Raw genomic sequence first — 17,189 nt, forward strand, 5'->3', positions numbered from 1 at the left:
CATATTGTTTGCTTGTGCCCTGCTTACTAAGCGATCCAGATCATTCTGTACCAGTGACTTGCCTTCTTCATTATTTACCACTTGTGCAAATTAGGTCTGCAAATTGTATCAGTGATGATTTTATGTTTTTTTCCTGGTCATTGATAAAAAAAGTTAAATATGGGCCCAAGAACTGATCACGGCAAGACATCACTAGGAACATACCCAATCAATAAGTCCCCATTTACAATTACATTGAGACCTATCAGTTAGCCAGTTTTTAGTTCATTTAATGTGTGACATATTGACTTTCCATCGTACTAATTTCTTAATCAAAATGAAGTGCAGTACAAAGTATATTACAGAAACACTATTACCTTTATTAAACAAGCTTATGTAATCAAAACAGATTAAGTTAATTCCATTATTTTTCCCTAGATTGATGTCAGGCTGATAGGCCTATAATTACCCATGTTGTCTCATTTGCTTTTTTAAAATATTGGCATAACATTAGCTTTCTTCCTCTCCTTTTGAGCTTCCCCTGTGTTCTAAGACTTATTGAAAATAAACATTAATGGTGCAGAAAGCTCCTTGGCCAGCTCTTTTAAACTCTTTTAAACTGGATGTAAATTATCTCAACATGCAGATTTAAAAATGCCTAGCTTTAGCAGCTGTATCTGTGAGAGAGGTGCAAATAACGAATTACAAGAGTCAGGGCCCTTCCCCTGAGAAAGAGCACTCTGTATAAAAAAAGATTCTTAAAACTGTCCTTTGGTAGAGAAAATATTGAGTAATTATTTGAAGTAATTATTAAATGGATGACCTTATCTTGAAAAAGTGACTTTGTATATTATTAAGCAAGTAAAGGGACATCAACTTGACGTCTAGTTAACATCAGAACAAGTCAGAAGTAGTTGCAGGAACACCTACCCTTGAGTTTTTTGTGGGTTCACAATCACATTTTCCTGATATAAAAAAAAGTTTCTCTCGCAAGACCCACACAAATAGGGAAAACTGATAAGGAAACAGCAAACCCGGCTTGACACAACATACCATCAAATACAAAAAGTAAACAAACTGAGAAACAGCATTTTTTCCTCTAACCTCTCCTGTATAGTAATCTCAGCTGTGGACATGACATTTTCAGATAGCATTTCCATTAGGTATCATGGGGGATTGTGGTGGTTATAATTAGCAGTAAAACAACAACACTGTTTCCCATTGTTCAGGCTGCAGCTATCTCACAATCACCACACCAAAGAGGGATCTTGTGGCTATTAAACAATTTAGCTCAAACATGCTTGGTCTACTTGAGTTTGTCTTTTAGGCTGACTAGTTCATAGCTCCTTTCCAACATATGGGTCAAATTATGCTCTCAAAACATCCCATTGAAGGCCAACAAGCCACATTTTGTCAGAAGGGGACTGAGAATTAGTAGCATTATTTCCCTCATCTTCTGACTACGAAGGATTTCTCTGCCGTATGATGTCCATGATTTCAGGTGAGGTGAGAGAGGCTGGTCATGGCCTGAGGAGAGACATCACCTGCACTATCATCCCCCTCCAAACCTTCACTGACATCCCCATGTAAATTAATCCTGCCAATCACTTTTCCTTCTTGCATACTGAAGTCCTCCTCGCTTAGGTAGATTTGGAAGCATGGACAGGAGGCGAACCAAAAGGAGCATAGCTTGTGAAGCAGCCCTGCTATCATGGACAGGGGAGCTTCTCCTGTCACACAATGAATTCCTCAGCCCTGTTGATGCTCCAAGATACACAGGATTGTCCTGGAGATTCATGGATACCTGTGAATTACAAAGGTGGTGCCTTGCTATGAAGGGTGAACAAATCCCCTTTCCCTCTACTGGGATGGTGCAAAGCAATCCCCACAAGTTGAAATTCAGATTCATGGCCCTTCTGTAGCTTTCTTGTACATAGAGCATGATCTGCTCCCCCGCCTCCCTTTTTTTAAAAAAAAATTCTCTAACCTAATCTAAGCAGTGTTAGTCTGTGTGTACCACAGGGTCTTTGGGGGGCAGGGGTAGGGGTCAAAACTCTAGGGAATTTATGAATGCACTATTTGTCCAGTAGTAAAAATGAATGCAGCATCTTTGTAAAATGGGTCATTTTAATTTCACCATACTGTACTTGTCCTTTAGAAGTTTGCATAGCAGTTTCAGCAGAGCTGCATGGTTCACATAAATTAATCTACTCTTTAGAACGTTTAACCAACCAATTAGATTACTATCTCAATCTAAGCATATTTAAATTATAGCTTAAAACTTTCCTCCTTATATAAATCACTAATCTTATTTATCATTCAGCGTACAGTTAAACAAGAAGTACTGTTGCAGCAACCATGGTTCTCAGTTATTAGAGGTGGCATTCTTCTCGTCTTTTGTGTCACTCTCCAGGTTCCCACAGTTTTTTCCACCAGCCTTTCACAATTTGCTCATTTCCTGATATCTCTCTTAAAGTCCGTTTCCTGTGTTCCTGCAGATACCAATTTTCTTCTGAAAATTAGAGGTTTGTTTCTGTAAACTCATATTCCCTTTGCTTGAAGCCCAGGTTTCTAACGAAAGTGAGTTACTGATACTTTTCAGCACATTAACAAACTTGAATAATTTTGTTTGCTATTTTTTGTAAATATATGATGATTTGTTTTTTAAACTGTATTTGCATCTCTGTATCAACTTTACTACTGTCTCCTATAACAATGCAATTTAAAGGTAGATTTCCAGATTATTGCTATCAGTGTCATTATGTGGTTATTGTTCACAACTTTAAAAGCACGATACAATTCATTTGCCATTACTAAAATATAAATGAGCTAAAGTGTTCATATGTACTTCATACAGAACCACACACAAAAAACATCTTGTTAAACAAATGGGGAAGAGCAGCTGTATGAAGACAAAGATTAAAATGATTCTTTGCTATTGGACTGCCCTATTAATTTAGGGTCCAGTCTGACTCCTTGACTTCATTATAGGAGTAAGATCAGGCACTTTATGTGGGCCTGTAAGTTTGTGTGTGTTGATGGACCACTGGTGCCTGCACAGTACCACGCTGAAGTTGGTGGCATTCTGCATACGAACCAGGGTCATCCATACCAGCTGGCAGCATTGGATCTTTATTTTGTAAAAGTTAAAAATAGCAGGAAGATGTATGTGGGGTAGAGATGGAGGGGTGGAATCAGACTTTAAAGTATATTCTTTCAAATAGTATCTAAGACTAAAAATGTTAAAGCAAACAAGATAAATTATAATTTTAATTGAAATAAATTGATATGTTTTCCTCCAAAACAGGAACTTAAATACAAATATATTCATTAAAAATATTGCCTTTTTTTCTTCTTTACAATATATTAACATCACTTTTGATAGCAGTCTTTTTTGTTCAAATACAAAAATTCTTCACAGGGAAATTAGAAAAATAATGTTCTGTACACTACAGGTGTTGGGGCTTTGGAATTCCAGATGTAATAATCTGAGGAAATCAATTCCCGGGCTAAAAAAGATAGACAAAATAAACATTAAATGGTGTCTTGCATTAAGATATTACTTTATTCAATTTAAGAAAATATTGATCCATTCTTACTAATTGACAGAAAAAGTGTAATGGTCTCTTTAAATTGTAATTCCCAAATTATTATTTGGGAATTGTTTCTGAAGAGGAGATATTTAAAGTCTCAGTTTCAATTACCTCTACTAATACATTGGTCACAAGCTTATAATTCAAACAGAGGCTAACTCAAAAGCAGGCGTATGGATTTTGTTTAGTGAATATAAACTGCGTATTCAATATAAATATATATGGCATGACAATTAACTACTGTGATGAATGGTTTGGCACCACTTGAGTTCTCATGAGGAATTTCTGGGCTTCTGCTGAGGTACTTCGAACAAGTTACAAAATAAAGAAGCAGCAAATAAAACAGTGACTTTATTAGCCACCGCTGCCTAATCACATTTAATGATCGTCTAATATTTCCCCAACAGTGGTACTTTTTTGGTGAAGACCCAAGAACCTTAAATGTAATTTGGAACATTGGAAAAAGAATTGCCTACTGTTAATTGGGGATGACAGCACTTTCCTACATCACAGACTTGCAGTGAGGATAAATATATTAAAGAATATTAAAGACTGTGAGGCACTTGGATACTTTGATAATGGAGGCCATATAAATATTTAAAATACAGAGAACACCCACTTATGCCACGTGAATATTGTTCCTCTTCTATAACCCTTTTTTAATCAGGTACATGTTATAAGAGTGTCTTAAAACAGACATAATTTAAGCTGGAGCTAGAATACAGTAGCTATTCTACCTCGAGTTCATAATTCAGTTTCCAAGGTAGTTCATAATGGTTTATCTTGTCAAAAAGACTGCACGATTTCTTGTAAGAGCAGGTGTGATATTTCTAGTTACCACGGCACTAAATCTTTACATTCTTGTCAGACTCAGTCACATCATTTGATTAAAAAGGTACTTTCAAACTTTTTTTTTTTTTTTTAAAAAGATACGTTTTTTGCTTTAGTGATTTTTACACTGAAATTCACTAACTTTGAAAATCATATTTAATAAAATCAACAAAAATAATCTAATTTTAAAACTCAGCCAATTACTTGTACTTCACAACTCCACTTTGCCATTTCAACTAAATAATCAATAATTTTGAACAACTCACATGTACTTATTTTTGGTTTTCCTGTTGAAAACACCTGAACAGAATGCTGATCTGCATAACATCCAGTAAGTGTGTAGTCTGGGATCCTAAAATAAAGCTACAAAAATATGGAGAAAACATGATCAGATGCATATTTTTATTCTTACTTCAGAAATGCTGGTAATCTAAATTATGCCACTCTTGGTGTGCAAAGACATAAAATTGATAGGAAGGAGCATCCTAGAGAAAATAGAGAACAAAGATACTGATTATGTGTGATGCAAATCAATGTAGTTTCATAGCCAATTTTAGTTAATAAAAAGTGATTACTAATTCTCGTAAAGATTACAACTCACTTTTACATATGCAGTACTCCCAGTGCAAATTGGATCAACTGGTTGCTCTTTGCTCATAGAACCAAAAGTCACAGTTCCAGTAAGAGAAATTTCTAATGATTTGGGAAACTTTTGTCCTAGAAACAAAAACAGCCTCAGTAAAAAATTAGATAAACAAATGTACACAAAAAATGACTATGTATTTTATTCAGCTTACCTATGACCCAAACCAATAAGCTTTTTTCTCGAGATACATCTAGCTGGCCATAACTAACTTTGTACTCCAAATGAGCGACTGGACCCCTATTGTAGAAAAGGGAGTAAAATGTCATTGGAACGAAAACCATACAACAACTATTTATTGACAGGTATTTTATTGAATAAAGCAAGAAATATATTAAAATGAATGCCACTATTTATGTGTACACAGACAAATCACACTGAACGGAACATACTGCTATCTTGTGGAAAGAAATTACAGTAAAGGGGGATCATTACTGTTTTAACGTATTAACTGCAGTAGAGCTTTTGGTGATTTTATTTCATTGACAGCATTTTACCACTGCTATGATCAATGTCAGCAGTATTGTAGAATTTCTGTTATAATTTAATGATAATTATATGACAATACACTCATACCAATTGTCAGATAGGCTTAATAAAACTGTATTTTAATTTTATTATTATTTATTATAATTTTATTATATTTGGATAAGCTGATTTTTGACAATGATTAGAAAAGTCTTTACATTTGGGAGATCCTGGTTTGGAAGCAACCTCAAGACTTACACCACCAGTTCGGTGGTGGCTGAATTTGGCACAAAGAATGGTAGAGGGGAAATAGGATATTCAATGAAAGTGATCCAAGATATCTTTCAGAGTAGTAGCATAAATGTGGTTGGAGAAAGCATCTGTCCTGATTGTTGGAATCACTGATTAAAAAAAAAAGGCTTCCAGAATCAGGATCCAGGTGAATATCCCAAGAATCTCATTTGAGTTTGAATACTTTTTAGGTGATTTCTTGACTCTCAATGACAGCAGCCTTGGACATATGCTTGAGGGGGAACAAAACCTGATCTGTTGATCCATGAGAGCCCCATTCTAAAAAGCCTACTAGGGAGGTGAAGAAAATTATTTAGGATTTCCATTCTCTTACCTGTTAAAGAAAGGTATACGAGCTTCACAGTACTCAAAAGCATTTTTTACACTTTCATGAAGTTTTAAATTAACTGTTAATTTTAATTGCGATTCTTCTTCCTTCAGCTGGTAAAATCCCAAAATTGGTGGTACAGGAACCTGAAAAGAGTAGATTAATTTTAGGAATAATTCAGCAATATCTTCAAGAAGTTAGTTATACTCTTTAATAATAAGTAATTTAATAGTTGATTAATTTATGTTGAAAACTATATATTTTTAATGACCCTGCAAGCCAGGCTCTTCAGGTCACTTATGCTACATAGATTTGTGGTGTGCTAGGAACAGTTCCTGGCACCTTATCTTTGCTCTACTGTGTCAGAATAAAGTTTGCTAATCCCTGAGGAAGCTCACTTAAACTCTCTATCTCAAAAAAAGTTTCCTCCCCCCCCACCTCTACTTGAAAGACTGGTAAGTTATATGCATCAGGAAATGTAGTTACCTGGGAAGTATAGTAGCACAAATTGAATAAGTCAGAAGGAGGAGTGAAAGGAAGTTTGTATGGCCCACTAAATGCAGAATCATCCATGACATCAACGCTACAGGAAGTAAGAATTGAAGAGTCAAGGGAAGTCACACAGGGATGCACTAGGATATCCTGGAGTGGAGAGCCATTGGCAGGGAGGTTCAAGCTGACAGTCACATTTGAAGTAGCTCCTTCTAAATCACACTTGGAACACAAAATGTCAGGAAATTACTCAATAATATTTCTAAAATCAGAATTAGACATTTGAAAATAAAACAAAAACTAAACGATCCCACTAAAGAATTTTAAATGGGCTCGCACATGAAGATTGAGAGATATACTTTCAAACCCATGTCTTTTCCCCAGGTTTTAACCTTCTGATATCCTAAGGAGCATTAACACAGAATCTTTTATAGAACAGTCTTTTAATTAATAAGCACTCCTTGGCAAAAGATGCAACTGAGCCAAGCACATGCAGTAACGATACATTATTAAGAATTTGATAGACATATTCAATAATTGTCTGTCCAATTAATTCAGTTATTCATACATCTGTTTAATAGATTCAAACATGCTATTAATGTCCACTGAGATACCATGTCAGCTTTCTCACAGTGATGACCTGCAGTGCTATCCGCCATCTAGTCACTTGGTGTGCCAGCTCAGCAGTGCGTGATTACACCAATACTTTCTCTTTATGGCTGGTTATCTACTCTACAAAGTGACCCAGAAACCTGCCCCACTGAGCGCAAGAATCTCTCCACCGAGATAATCCCCACCAGCACAACTGGTAGGAAATAACCCAGAGTCTTCAAGAGCAGTAGACTCTGGTCAGCTTCCCTATGATGAGCATGCTGCCACTTATTGATAACAATTAAATTACCATGATGCACATTATCAGAATTTCTTTTCTCCTTATCAAACAATAGCAGCTAAAAAAATGGTTATAATAATATCACGCACTTCTCCAGCACAATTTATGACAAAGAAGAGAAACTTTAAATCATTTGATACAGCTACTGGATTCACTATTAAAGATACAAATATTAGCATGTTTCATAAAAATATTATTGATCTACTTAACCAATATGCTTCCTTATTTTTACTAATAAGAATGAACACCTGAAACACACACAGAAGCTATTTAAAGCAATCATAACACTGTTTTCTTTCATAAGAATCTACGTTCTTAGATTTAGCAACATTAGGAATTATAAATAGCATGTGTGGATGCATGATTTTGTTTTAATAGAAGCAAGATATAAAATTGAACTTTAATTTACTTGAAACCCACCAAGCAATTTTTAAAGCGCTAATGCAAAGACACTTGTAACATTCTCATTTAAGAATTTTGTTTTTGGTGATCATTACTAAACAAGACGTTTATTAGATGGCTGGGGTAAACTTAGCACTGTAATTGTCATTTTTCACTCCCTGTCCTTAAATGCAAACACTTACTATTTCATTTAAAATAATAAGAACATTGTAAAATACTTTGGATACGGATGATGATAGAGAAGAGTGTTGGTTTTATTTCCCATAAATAGCTAGTGAAAAAAATTTGTGAAGAATGCAAGAAAACAACAGTAAAGCAACATTTTTTATTCTGATTTAGCTCACTAATTTAATAAATATCCTCTGGTATACATTTAGGCATAAAAGCTATTTCGTTCAATTGCCCCATATGCCAAGATAAAATTAACTGAAATTTTACTTTTCCTAGTCCATTCATATGCTAAAGAAGGTCAGTCAGATTTGTACTAGAAATATCCTCACCTTACAAGTCACAGTTCCATAAACCTGCCACATATCTGCAACATCCGTTTTGTCATATTGCATGGACTTGACTTTTTCAGTGATACAAACGTTAACCTGAGGTTTGCCTTTGTATGTGCTAATTCTCCAAATTGGTTGTTTCTGCATGTGGTTTGTAGAAACATGAATGTTATCTAATAAGCCATTCAAGTCTGTATCTAATGGGGTGCCATATGGACAGGCCTGCATGAGCAAACTTGGAAGTTGGCCCACTTTTGCACTCATCTCAGCTTCATTCTTCTGACTGGAGTCAATGAAGACCAGCAATCCTGACAAGAGAGCGAAGGCTTGTGAGATTCCACTAATGCTAATGAGGGGTGGGCGTGGCTTCAAGGATTGCTCAACCAGGGGAAGACAAACATATATCAAACCACTCTTCTGAAAGGCAAGGACAGGCCAGAGGTCCCCTCCTCCTGTTGGAAGCGCATACACAGAAGTCTTGTTGATTCGAGAACAGCTATCTCGATATTCCACAAAGTTCTTTTCTGGATCTGTCAGCTTAAGTTCAAAAAGCAATGCTTTAAGAAAAACACTGTCCTCTGGTACGGTCACATAGCTTGCTCCATTGAAGCCTTTTGCTCGTTTTTCAACAGTGGGGTAATGCCTGTAATATAGAAGCAGAAATTAATTTGTATTACTCATCTTACCCCGCCCATAATACAAAACACACACATTTCCTGATATTGTCTGAGCTATACTTTGTCTTTTCTAATTATCCAAATGCAGAAATTCCGTTGCTGCTCTGAGAGGGAGTATTACAAAGAACTATGGAAGATGGATATAGTCAGGGTCGAGGTTCAGTCAAATATAAAAGCACAGACAGAACATTTGAAGGCCCTCATCCTGCAAATTATGTTGTGCTCATGGACCCCTCTGGCACCCTAATGAAGCATGTGGGTGAATGGGTCTGACCACCCGGAGCAACTTGCTAATCAGAGCCTAAATCACTGCTAATAATATATAAGATTTTTAGCAACAAGTGGATTTTTATTAGAAAGTTTGAGCAAAAGTACTCACCCATTTTTGAATAAAGATATGTATCTTTTGTTATAAAAAGATGCAGACTATTTAAAATAAAAACAAGCATAAATAACACCTGTGCAATGGAACTTTAAAAGTTGAAACTTTCCAGGAAGGTAGGTCATTCACTGAGGACTAGTTTCCAAACAATTTCCAGGAAAAATGAAAAATAAGTTTTGTATTTGTGCAATGCAACATTTCTGCTACCTTTAGTGTTATTATAATATTATTTATAAGACTATAGAAGAACATAAATACATAATATCAATGTTAGTTACATACATATAATACTTAGTTCTGCCTTGAGTGCAGGCGACTGGACTAGATGACCTCTCGAGGTCCCTTCCAGTTCTATGATTCGATGTAGTTTTGCATTGCTATTCCACTGTGGACTTTCATAATTCTGTAATTCCAAAACTGAATAGATTCATAGATACTAAGGTCAGAAGGGACCATTCTGATCATCTAGTCCGACCTCCTGCACAGCGCAGCCCACAGAATCTCACCCACCCACTCCTACAAAAAAACCTCACCTATGTCTGAGCTATTGAAGTCCTTAAATCATGGTTTAAAGACTTCAAGGAGCAGAGAAGCCTCCCTCAAGTCACCCATGGCCCATGCTACAGAGGAAGGCGAAAAACCTCCAGGGCCTCTCCAATCTGCCCTGGAGGAAAATTCCTTCCCGACCCCAAATATGGCGATCAGCTAAACCCTGAGCATATGGGCAAGATTCACCAGCCAGATACCCAGGAAAGAATTTTCTGTAGTAACTCAGATCCCATCCATCTAATATCCCATCTCAGGGGATTAGTCCTATTTACCCTGAATATTTAAAGATCAATTACTTAGAGGCAAGAGCTTACATCATAAAATCTGTAGCGTGGTGATTACTTAAATTAATCTGATATTAAGGTTAGCGAGCAACCTTTACTTTAATATACAAAGGCCTTTCAATAAAAAAAGTCAATTTTTTTCCAACAGGAGTTGCATGGATTTGTGTGTGAGTAAAATTGGATTCTAAACTGTATGTACAGTATGTGTAATTTAAGACTACTGTAACTACTTAATATATACATTTTTTATATATAGTTTTTAGATATATAAAATATATAGTTTTTCCACGGAATGCATCCAATGAAGTGAGCTGTAGCTCACGAAAGCTTATGCTCAAATAAATTTGTTAGTCTCTAAGGTGCCACAAGTACTCCTTTTCTTTTTGCGAATACAGACTAACACGGCTGCTACTCTGAAACCTATTTAATATATACATCTCGACTGTTTAAAAAGTTATAATCTTAACGATACGTTAAAAGATTTTATATATTTTAAAATTTCTGTTTTGTATAAATGTTCTTTACATATTTGTCTCTGATTTTCTAGTGAGAGAATTTGAGAAAAATCAAGCCAGCTATTTTATGCTACACCTGGTAATTTATCCTCAAACAATATTAATTTATTTATTTGTTGGGGGGAGAAATCCCTATTTTCTTCTTAGGCTAATTTATATCTACCAGGAACAACTGAAGATTTGACTTTTTAACAGTTGACAAAAGAGGAAGAGTGTTGTCACTGGTTTACTCCCTCCCCTAATCATCCTGAAATGGATTCCTATTTGGGCCACAGCATGTTTGCTGGTGTTGCTCTCAGACCCACCTAAAAGACCACTTTAAGCAATAGTGGAGCAAAAGTTATATTTTATATATATATATGAATTTTTAAAAAACTATTTACACGATTCTACAGAAATTAAAAAGACAGGATGAGTCTCTCAGTCCTTTTGCACTTCATTTTATCTGTGCCTTCCATGTGTTCTGCTCCTTTGACTCCTTGCTCCTCTGGTCATTGTTCTTTAGTTAGAGGGTTCTTCTCCCACTGGTTGGCAAACAGTCCCTTTTGGTTTCTCTCTTGGCAGAAGCCCTCATTGGAGGCAGCTACGCTGGCTTCTCCTCGTTGTTTTCAGCTGGTTTTTACAAGCATCTAGGCCTTTGTAGTGAAGAGCCTGGATAAGAAAGCATAACAAAAAAAGAAGCCAGAACTGTGTGATTTACACATGGACCACAGGAAAAAGTTTGAGAATCATCTCTCCAAGTGGTCTCATATACATAATGAAGAACAGGGGGCATGGATCTGTTTCACAGTTTGAATTCTTCTCAGGACTTGTGAAACATAATTAAATAGGATGGGACCAACTTCTGCCTTGGAGATTACCTCTTGTTTTTGGCTGTTTTTTTTGAAAATATGGTACGAGGAAATGCTTGGGATGTAAAGTTTTGTATCACTAATATCCTAGTCTTCTGCCAGCACACTTCATCTGCTTGAAGTTTGTCAGCAAACCACAGTGATCTCATTCTATGCATGCAGAGGAGAGGCTTGGATTCAAAGCACTGATGGTGGTGACCATCAGATGATTATATTGCTTTATTGACTTGCTGGTCTCTTAGCCTTGTGGTTTTTCCCTTCAAGGACACACTGACAATTTCATGAATTTAAAAGTTTCCATTGGTGAATCAGCTCTGGTGGTGCATCTATCTTTATAAGATAGAGTGAATGCTCTGATCTTTGCCTGGACGTGGATGTGATCAGACCAAGAGAGTGGAACGTTTGTGATGTCTCCAATGTCCTTGCTTATGCTGAACATCAGATCTAGCGTGCATCCAGCTGAGTGCATGAGTTTGGAGATGACTTTTCTGAAACCCAAAGGAGATAAGAGACTGGATGTTAAGACATTCTTTATATTATCTACGTTGAAGTTAAGGTCACTGATGATGATGAACTTGGGTATTCCAACACAACTATATACAACAGGTTTATTAGTTCCCCTAGAAAACTGACAGGATCTTTGTCTGGACATCACTAGAAGTCTAAGTTGCTCTTGGTCCTCTCCATGTAGTTCACTGAGAAACATTAAAGTGTTTTTGTGGAATGCAGTATAGTCTACTGAATAGGGCACTGGACTAGGATACAGGAAACCTCAGTTCTATTTCCTGGCTCTTCACCTATCTCTCTCTGTTTACTCTCTCACCATTTCTTCAGCTTGTCTGTTTAGACTGTAAGGTTTTCAGGGCAGGGACTGTTTCTTACTATGCGTTTGTAAAACAGAGCCCCAATCTTGGCTGAGACCTATAAATACTACTCTAATACGTATAAGAGGAGGAATTTCTAGGGTAGAGCAGTCTTCATCTGAGGTTGGAGGTGACTCTACTTTCTTTTTGTCTTGTTCTGGATTCTCTCTTGATTGTGTTGAATTGAGTACAAGATTGCAGTCCTCCACTTTTACCCTTTCTTCAGGACCCACAATTTTTTCCTCTCATTCTCTAGAGAACAACAATCCTCTAGAATCATACAGATTACTCTCAAATAGGCTGGAGACTTCCCATGAAAACACAACTGGCTTTTCTAGTCAGAAGCCTTTCTGCTCTGTGCTTTCAGTTCTAAAGGATTAAGAGTCCTAAATAAATAAATTCTTCCTGGAAAATGCCCGTTTAGTGCCCAAAGAACTCTCTCTATATGAAGGTTACAATCACCTTGGGCAAAAAATCACACTTCTGTCTGAAAATACTTTACCTACTTTCCAGTTACAAATAGAAGAGTACTAAAACTCAAAGAAGTTAATGTTTTTCTACATTTTCAATTGTTTCTGTTGATCATTTGACAGCATTTTGTAGAGAGTCACCTTCATGGTTTTCTGTGTGCCACCAGATACTGTAGTTGGTTTTTCTCTTAATGAAAAGACCCTCATTAACAACAGAGGAACAGAAAAAACACCATCACTAACATTTTTTAAAAAGGAATTTAAATAGTATGGGTTATTTTACTGCTCTCTCAGAAACTGGAAATTTTAAAAATTATTTTCTAAAATTACAAAGACACTGTCAACTTGAAGTACAATATTAATAAAAAAGGATTTAATTGGCATCATGCAGTTTAAACCCAATATGGCGATTAGTTTTATTCGTTTATTTTGGGGAAGGAGTCGAAACGTTCCATATATCATCATTCAAGCTGCTATGAAAATATTGATGTCCTTACATTGCAAACTGGTGATTTGTAAGAGTTACTATTCAAAAATAAAGCAAATGCAATAAAATTATGACAAAAGAATACATAAACAATCACAGCCCAGAAATATCAAATATATTTTCATTAGTGTAGTAATACCAAAATCTTACTGACAAAACTGTACCCAATCACATCACTGTATTTCCACTATATTTCATCTAGTTATTCACTTTTTAGCCCCGTCCTCATACTTACCAAGCTTTACTATGGCATTTGATCAGTCATGTAAGTTGTTTAATGCTTTGTATACTCTTCTGCAATTAATATTAGTCTTTAAATAATGCAAAGAGCCCACCATAAACAAAAATTTGGATCTCAGTTTCTCACTCTATTGTGCCAAATAGTGGATAATGTTATTCATATGTACTGAATTACCAAACTTCAGATTAAGGATGGAATGGGAGTCTCAGTTTAGCACTATATTGCTTTTGTCTGTTCAAATCAGCCCCATATCATTTGGGCAGTTATTTGAGTTTCCATACGCTTCTGAAAAAAGTACCAGCTTTCTCCCCAAAGGAAAACAGATTTTTTTAAATAAATCCTTATCTCTGTTCCTAGTAGCATTTGAGATTTAAAAAAATTATTTCATTTTGTTATAATCCGTGGACCCAGCCCTGCAACAAGCACTGCATGGGCAGACCCATGCACCAGCATGGAGCTCTAGTGAAATCAGTGAGGCTCTGGGAAAGCACAAGGGTCCAGCCTGCACATATTAGATTGCAGAACTAGGACCTAAATGATCTTTCAGCATTTCTCTCTTCCGTAAGTGAGGATGGATTTGAAGGGCAGTGCATATGTGTTATAGTTATTCTCTAGAGAGGATGGAGGATTTTTCTGTGCGTTTCAGTGGGCTTGTCTTCACTAGAATATGTTAGAACATAATCCTGAGGAGCCATGATAAATAATGCAAAGTCCTGTCTAACATTGTAATCAGTGTAAACTGAGTCTATTCATATTTACTATTGAGACACTGGTCATGGGCATCCCTATTAGGGCCATGATCAGTACACAGGACATTAAACACTATTTGTCCCTGTCTATGCTGACTGCAAAGTCGTGTTCAACATTGCGACAGTTAACATGCCTCTTCTAGGTCATGTACCAACATGACCTGATTTTCTGATGAAGCAAAGCCCACTGAGAGATATTTACTAGCCCTGTCAAGGTTCCCTGACACAATGAGATTCCCAATGATTAAAGTTATTGGGTCTATCATAATCTGGGAGTAGCAATTTTAGTAAAACAGTATTCAGAGTAGCAGCCGTGTTAGTCTGTATTCACAATAAGAAAAGGAGGACTTGTGGCACCTTAGAGACTAACAAATTTATTGGAGCATAAGCTTTCGTGAGCTACAGCTCGGATGCATCCGATGCAGTGAGCTGTAGCTCACGAAAGCTTATGCTCCAATAACTTTGTTAGTCTCTAAGGTGCCACGAGTCCTCCTTTTCTTTTTAGTAAAACAGTATTTACGCAAAATCACTTCATGACCTGGCTTGATTTTAATTTTTTTTTTTTGTTTTGCCAGGTCTGCATGAGCCACCCTCAGGCACACACTTTAAGCAGTGGAAACTCAAATTAAGATAGACTCGGGCAGGTGATAGGCAGTGTTACCTGGAGAACAGCACGGCTCCACAGGCCCCTTGTTCGTAGCTGATGAGCCACAGTCCCCTCAGGGCCATCACAGACAGCTAGCAGACCAGGACCACTGCACTTCAGTTCATCATGATGGGCAGTGACCTGAGGTGCCCAGCATCCCAGGCCTACTGGCTGCTAAGGGCATTATTTAACAGTGAAATTCCTGCCTGCTCCCCCAACAAGTCCCCGTCCTCCCAGCCCCTCCTTCCTCAGCAACAGGCACCCCCACACGCCACCCAGGGAACACCCCTTGGCTGAAAAATGCCCCCCCCCAAGCAGAAGCCTCCCCCCCCCCCCCACAATCTCTATCCCCTCCCCACCCAGACCAGGAACACCCTCTTCCTCTGCCCCCCAGTAAGAGCCTAAGGATCCAAATCGGGAGCCCTTCGCTGTCTCTGCCCAGCCCTAGCCCCCCAAGTCGGAGCAGGCCCCTGCCCCCCAAGTCGGAGCAGGCCCCTCCCGCTCTGCCCAGCCGCAGCCCACAAGCCAGAGCAGGCCCCGGGGCACCCCCGCCCCACTGCCGCTCTCTGCCCCGCGGAAGGACGGACTGAGGCGCCGCCCGGCGATGGCGGAGCGCGAATCGAGGGGCGGGACGTTCCCGCCCTTCCGGGCCGGGCGCTGCGCACCGCGCGGGCCGCGGCTTCCCCTGCGCAGGCCAGGCCCGTTTCCGGCGGGCGGGGGCGGTGCCGCGGCGCGGGCCTGTCAGGGGCACAATGGGCGGCGGCGGCGGCGGCGGGGCGTGAGGGGCTCGGCGAGGCGGGGCTCGGGGCAGCTGCAGACACAGACACAGACACAGACATGGCCGCCACTGCCGAGCTCTTCGAGGTGGGTCGGGGCGGCCCTGGGTGAGGGGCGAGTCTGTGCGGGGGGCGGGGGTTCTCTGGGGCCTAGGGCTAGTGGGGCGGGGAAGGAGGGTGGCCTCTGGGGCTGGGAGAGCGGAAAGGGGGGTGTCCTCTGGGGCTGCAGGGGGTCCTTTGGGGCGGCTGGGAAAATCCTCTGGGTCTGCAGGGGGTCCTCTGGGTCTGCAGGGGGTCCTCTGGGGCGGCAGGGGAGATCCTCTGGGGCGGCTGGGGGAGTGGGGCTGGGGAGATCCTGTGGGGCGGCTGGGGAGATCCTCTGGGGCTGCAGGGGGTCCTCTGGGGCGGCAGGGGAGATCCTCTGGGGCGGCTGGGGGAGTGGGGCTGGGGAGATCCTGTGGGGCGGCTGGGGAGATCCTCTGGGGCTGCAGGGGGTCCTCTGGGGCGGCAGGGGAGGTCCTCTGGGGCGGCTGGGGGAGTGGGGCTGGGGAGATCCTGTGGGGCGGCTGGGGAGATCCTCTGGGGCTGCAGGGGAGATCCTCTGGGGCTGCAGGGGGCCCTCTGGGGCTGCAGGGGAGATCCTCTGGGGCTGCAGGGGGTCCTCTGGGGCGGCAGGGGAGATCCTCTGGGGCGGCTGGGGGAGTGGGGCTGGGGAGATCCTCTGGGGCGGCTGGGGAGATCCTCTGGGGCGGCTGGGGAGATCCTCTGGGGCGGCTGGGGAGATCCTCTGGGGCGGCTGGGGGGGTCCTCTGGGGCGGCTGGGGGAGTGGGGCTGCAGGGGGAGTGGGCCCTGGGGATGATGTGAGGCTCAACAGGTTGCCGGGCAGCGGTGAAGCTGCCCTGCCAGATGCGCTGGGGGAGGTCACGCTGAGGTCCGTTTGGTGTCTGACCTGAGGTGAAGCAGAGGGTACAGTGCACGGGATTGCCTCTCCCAAAATTAGTATTCCCTCCCCTGGACCTCAGCCCCACGGGCGCTAGAATAGATGGGTGCTGCAGCTCTCAGGACCTCACCCAGTGGTGGTGAAAGCCGAGACGCCTGAGTTCCTGGGGGCTGGTTTCCTTCCGTGCTAGTCCCTGGTGTAGCTGGTTGCTGGAGGAACGGAGATGTCCAGTGTTGTGAGCTCAGCCTAAACTCAGTTCTGTTTTGGCTGTCAAAAATAAATTCTCCTGACCCACTCTAAACAGCATGCGGCTTTCGACTTCATACACAGGTGATGGAA

The 17,189-nt window shown here is 40.2% G+C and overlaps 2 protein-coding genes across 4 annotated transcripts in view; one reads left to right on the plus strand and one right to left on the minus strand.

Moving 5' to 3' along the window:
- Positions 1 to 338: 338 nt before the first annotated feature.
- AP5M1 (adaptor related protein complex 5 subunit mu 1) lies at positions 339 to 15,817 on the minus strand. 3 transcript variants are annotated; one of them, XM_038406582.2, is made up of 8 exons: positions 15,149 to 15,817; positions 8,420 to 9,062; positions 6,620 to 6,847; positions 6,140 to 6,279; positions 5,201 to 5,286; positions 5,005 to 5,120; positions 4,670 to 4,766; positions 339 to 3,488 (listed from the first exon to the last, which is right to left on the minus strand). In XM_038406582.2, the coding sequence occupies exons 1-8, from the start codon at positions 15,214 to 15,216 to the stop codon at positions 3,406 to 3,408; spliced, it is 1,461 nt and encodes a 486-aa protein (XP_038262510.1). In that variant the 5' UTR covers positions 15,217 to 15,817; the 3' UTR covers positions 339 to 3,405. The 3 variants fall into 3 exon arrangements, with proteins under 3 accessions (XP_038262510.1, XP_038262512.1, XP_043373831.1); XM_038406584.2 differs by lacking the exon at positions 4,670 to 4,766 and adding an exon at positions 4,816 to 4,888 and having other exon boundaries at positions 15,149 to 15,717; XM_043517896.1 differs by lacking the exon at positions 15,149 to 15,817 and adding an exon at positions 9,761 to 9,902.
- Positions 15,818 to 15,857: 40 nt separating this feature from the next.
- Positions 15,858 to 17,189, plus strand: part of EXOC5 (exocyst complex component 5) — a 49,105-nt gene continuing 47,773 nt past the window's right edge. The window contains exon 1 of the mRNA XM_038405877.2: positions 15,858 to 15,997. Within this exon, the coding sequence (XP_038261805.1) occupies positions 15,971 to 15,997 (27 nt within the window). The 5' untranslated portion in view covers positions 15,858 to 15,970. The remainder of the gene's footprint in view (positions 15,998 to 17,189) is intronic.

The sequence above is a fragment of the Dermochelys coriacea genome, chromosome 6 (genome assembly GCF_009764565.3).
Source record: "Dermochelys coriacea isolate rDerCor1 chromosome 6, rDerCor1.pri.v4, whole genome shotgun sequence".
NCBI lineage: Eukaryota > Metazoa > Chordata > Testudines > Dermochelyidae > Dermochelys > Dermochelys coriacea.

Excerpts from the sequence above, each read along its gene's own strand:
- AP5M1 (XM_038406582.2), bottom strand. The coding sequence starts at position 15,216 with ATGGCCCTGAGGGGACTGTGGCTCATCAGCTACGAACAAGGGGCCTGT. Across the intron at positions 4,767-5,004 it reads GGAGTACTGCATATGTAAAA|CTTTATTTTAGGATCCCAGA; the intron begins GTGAGTTGTAAT and ends ATATTTTTGTAG. Across the intron at positions 3,489-4,669 it reads AAAACCAAAAATAAGTACAT|CCCGGGAATTGATTTCCTCA; the intron begins GTGAGTTGTTCA and ends TATCTTTTTTAG.